The sequence below is a fragment of the Aplysia californica genome, unplaced genomic scaffold (genome assembly GCF_000002075.1).
Source record: "Aplysia californica isolate F4 #8 unplaced genomic scaffold, AplCal3.0 scaffold00167, whole genome shotgun sequence".
Classification (NCBI taxonomy): domain Eukaryota; kingdom Metazoa; phylum Mollusca; class Gastropoda; order Aplysiida; family Aplysiidae; genus Aplysia; species Aplysia californica.
Window position 1 is genome coordinate 997715 of NW_004797437.1, and position 2065 is coordinate 999779.

The 2065-nt window shown below is 41.7% G+C and overlaps 1 protein-coding gene across 1 annotated transcript in view; it reads left to right on the forward strand.

The window, feature by feature from the left end:
- The window catches only part of LOC101856653 (collagen alpha-1(XII) chain), a gene marked incomplete in the record, with an annotated part of 17109 nt that overhangs the window by 7474 nt on the left and 7570 nt on the right, over window positions 1-2065 (forward strand). The window contains 1 exon segment of the mRNA XM_005097917.3: window positions 684-804. Within this exon segment, the coding sequence (XP_005097974.2) occupies window positions 684-804 (121 nt within the window).

Here is a 2065-nt window from a genome sequence, read left to right on the forward strand (position 1 = left end):
GTGGCCTAGAGGTTAAAGTGTTCGCCTCTTATTCAAAGGTCCAGGTTTCGAAACCGGGTAGCGACGGAAACATTTTCTCTCTAAAATTGTCCCCTTCCACCTCCTTTCCTGCTCTCTGGCAGTGCCCCCACCCGCTCACCTCTTTTGCCCCCTCCTCGGGGGTCCTGACTCTTTCTGCAACCTTTCTACTGCTACTCCTTGGCTCCTTTTTACTGCTGTCTTTCAGCCACACCCCTGATCTTTCGGTAGGAAAGATCTATACCTAGCCTTTTGGGACAAGAGCAGAAAGACTTGGAGTTCCCGTGTGCAAATTGCGCATATTAAAGATCCCTTGGTGGTCTAAAATCGATCGAGTTGGTTTCGGCTGCCACCAGGGAAAAATTCAAACTAACCGAAAATGTTTAATGAGTCCCGCGCGCTCATATGACGTTATGCAGTTGCGAGCGCCTTAAAAACATTTACCACCCCCTCCCCCCGAAACATTGGGGTAGACCTTCAAGTAAAACAAAAACATTGTGGTAGACTTTCAAATAAGGTAGATCTTCAACTAAACCAAAAAACACCTTGGTAGACTTTCAAATAAGCCAGAAACACCGTGGTAGACCTTCAAGAAGACTAGAAACATCGTGGTAGATCTTCAACTGCCCCCCCCCCTCCCCCCTCCCCGCCATCCTCTCTCCTAGGTGTTCCGCACATTCTGATCGTCATCACAGACGGCGCGTCCAGCAACCGGTCAGAGACTGTCAAAGCCGCCAATGCCACGAGATCAGAAGGAACCGAAATAATGGTTATTGGTGTCGGCAGGTAACGTAAACTATGGATAGAGGTCGCTACCTCAGAATTACAAAGTTCTATCTGCTCAGTGCTTAGTTTTGAGAAATTTGACGTAAAAAATATGTCAAGCTTTTTCAAATTTTATCCTTTGAGTACATCGATAACGACTTGGAACAATTTTACGAATTTGATAGAGCAGATAGAACATTGATTTCTGGCCTTATGGTCATAGTAACTCAAAACACCAACAATGTCAGATATGACTTTGCAAATCTGAGGAGGAGAGGTATCAATAGTATTCTTTCTTTCGAGGCGTTGTCCGTCCACCGCATGATATAGCCCTCCAACAACGACCTCTACTTTGTTTTTTCATCAGCTGTTTTCCGTGTCCAGGTTGTACGATTCTGTTCTCTGCCACATTTTCCCTGGTTTTTAATGGTATAAAGTTATCAAAACATTAATCAAACCCACCTCATTCATGTGCAAAGTAAAGAGCTTAACCGAGGGACATATACCACATAGAGAGGTCAAAGGAACATGAATGAATTATGAGTAGGCTAAAATATTCTCGCAGAAAACACGCTACTCAAGAGAAGTGGAGCAGCGATAAGAAAAATTATCTTTAACTCTCAGACGTCGGTACGTCTACTGACAGGATGCTGATCTCTTGTTTTGTCTTGTGTTCCTCATTCATCACAAGTATCTGCCTACCTGCCCAGCAACTGCATCCTCATATATCAAATTTTCATTTCTTTCTAATCATTTTGGTCGGCAATACATGCTTAAGGCTTGAAGCTTATCATTTTTATGCTGAAAATGCCAACATTTACTATTTCAAGTTAATCTTTTTGCAGCAAAACAAAAAATAGCTTTTCAACTGTAAGAAAAAAGATCGAATCATTTGGCAGTATTGGAGGGTATGAACGACGATGGCCAAGTAGCTGTGCACCCTTCCCTTTTTTCTTATTAATACAACGAGTTAGTTTTCTTCTTTCCTTACCCACCCCCTCGTTCCGCCCGTTTCCGAACGAAATAAGTAAATAAACGAACCTAAGAATAAACAGCTACTAATATAAATACACAAATATAATAAATAGAATACTACGTGGATTAAACGAACAAATAGATAAGCAAATTACATGAAACATGGAAGATAAACGAATACACGAACAAGTAAACAATTGAACCCATCAATACAGGAATGGGTAGATTATGATTTCTTCCTTGCTTTATCATGTCCTATAGAAAGCATGTTAACTATTTTTCATGCCCTTTCTCTTCTCCCCCCCCC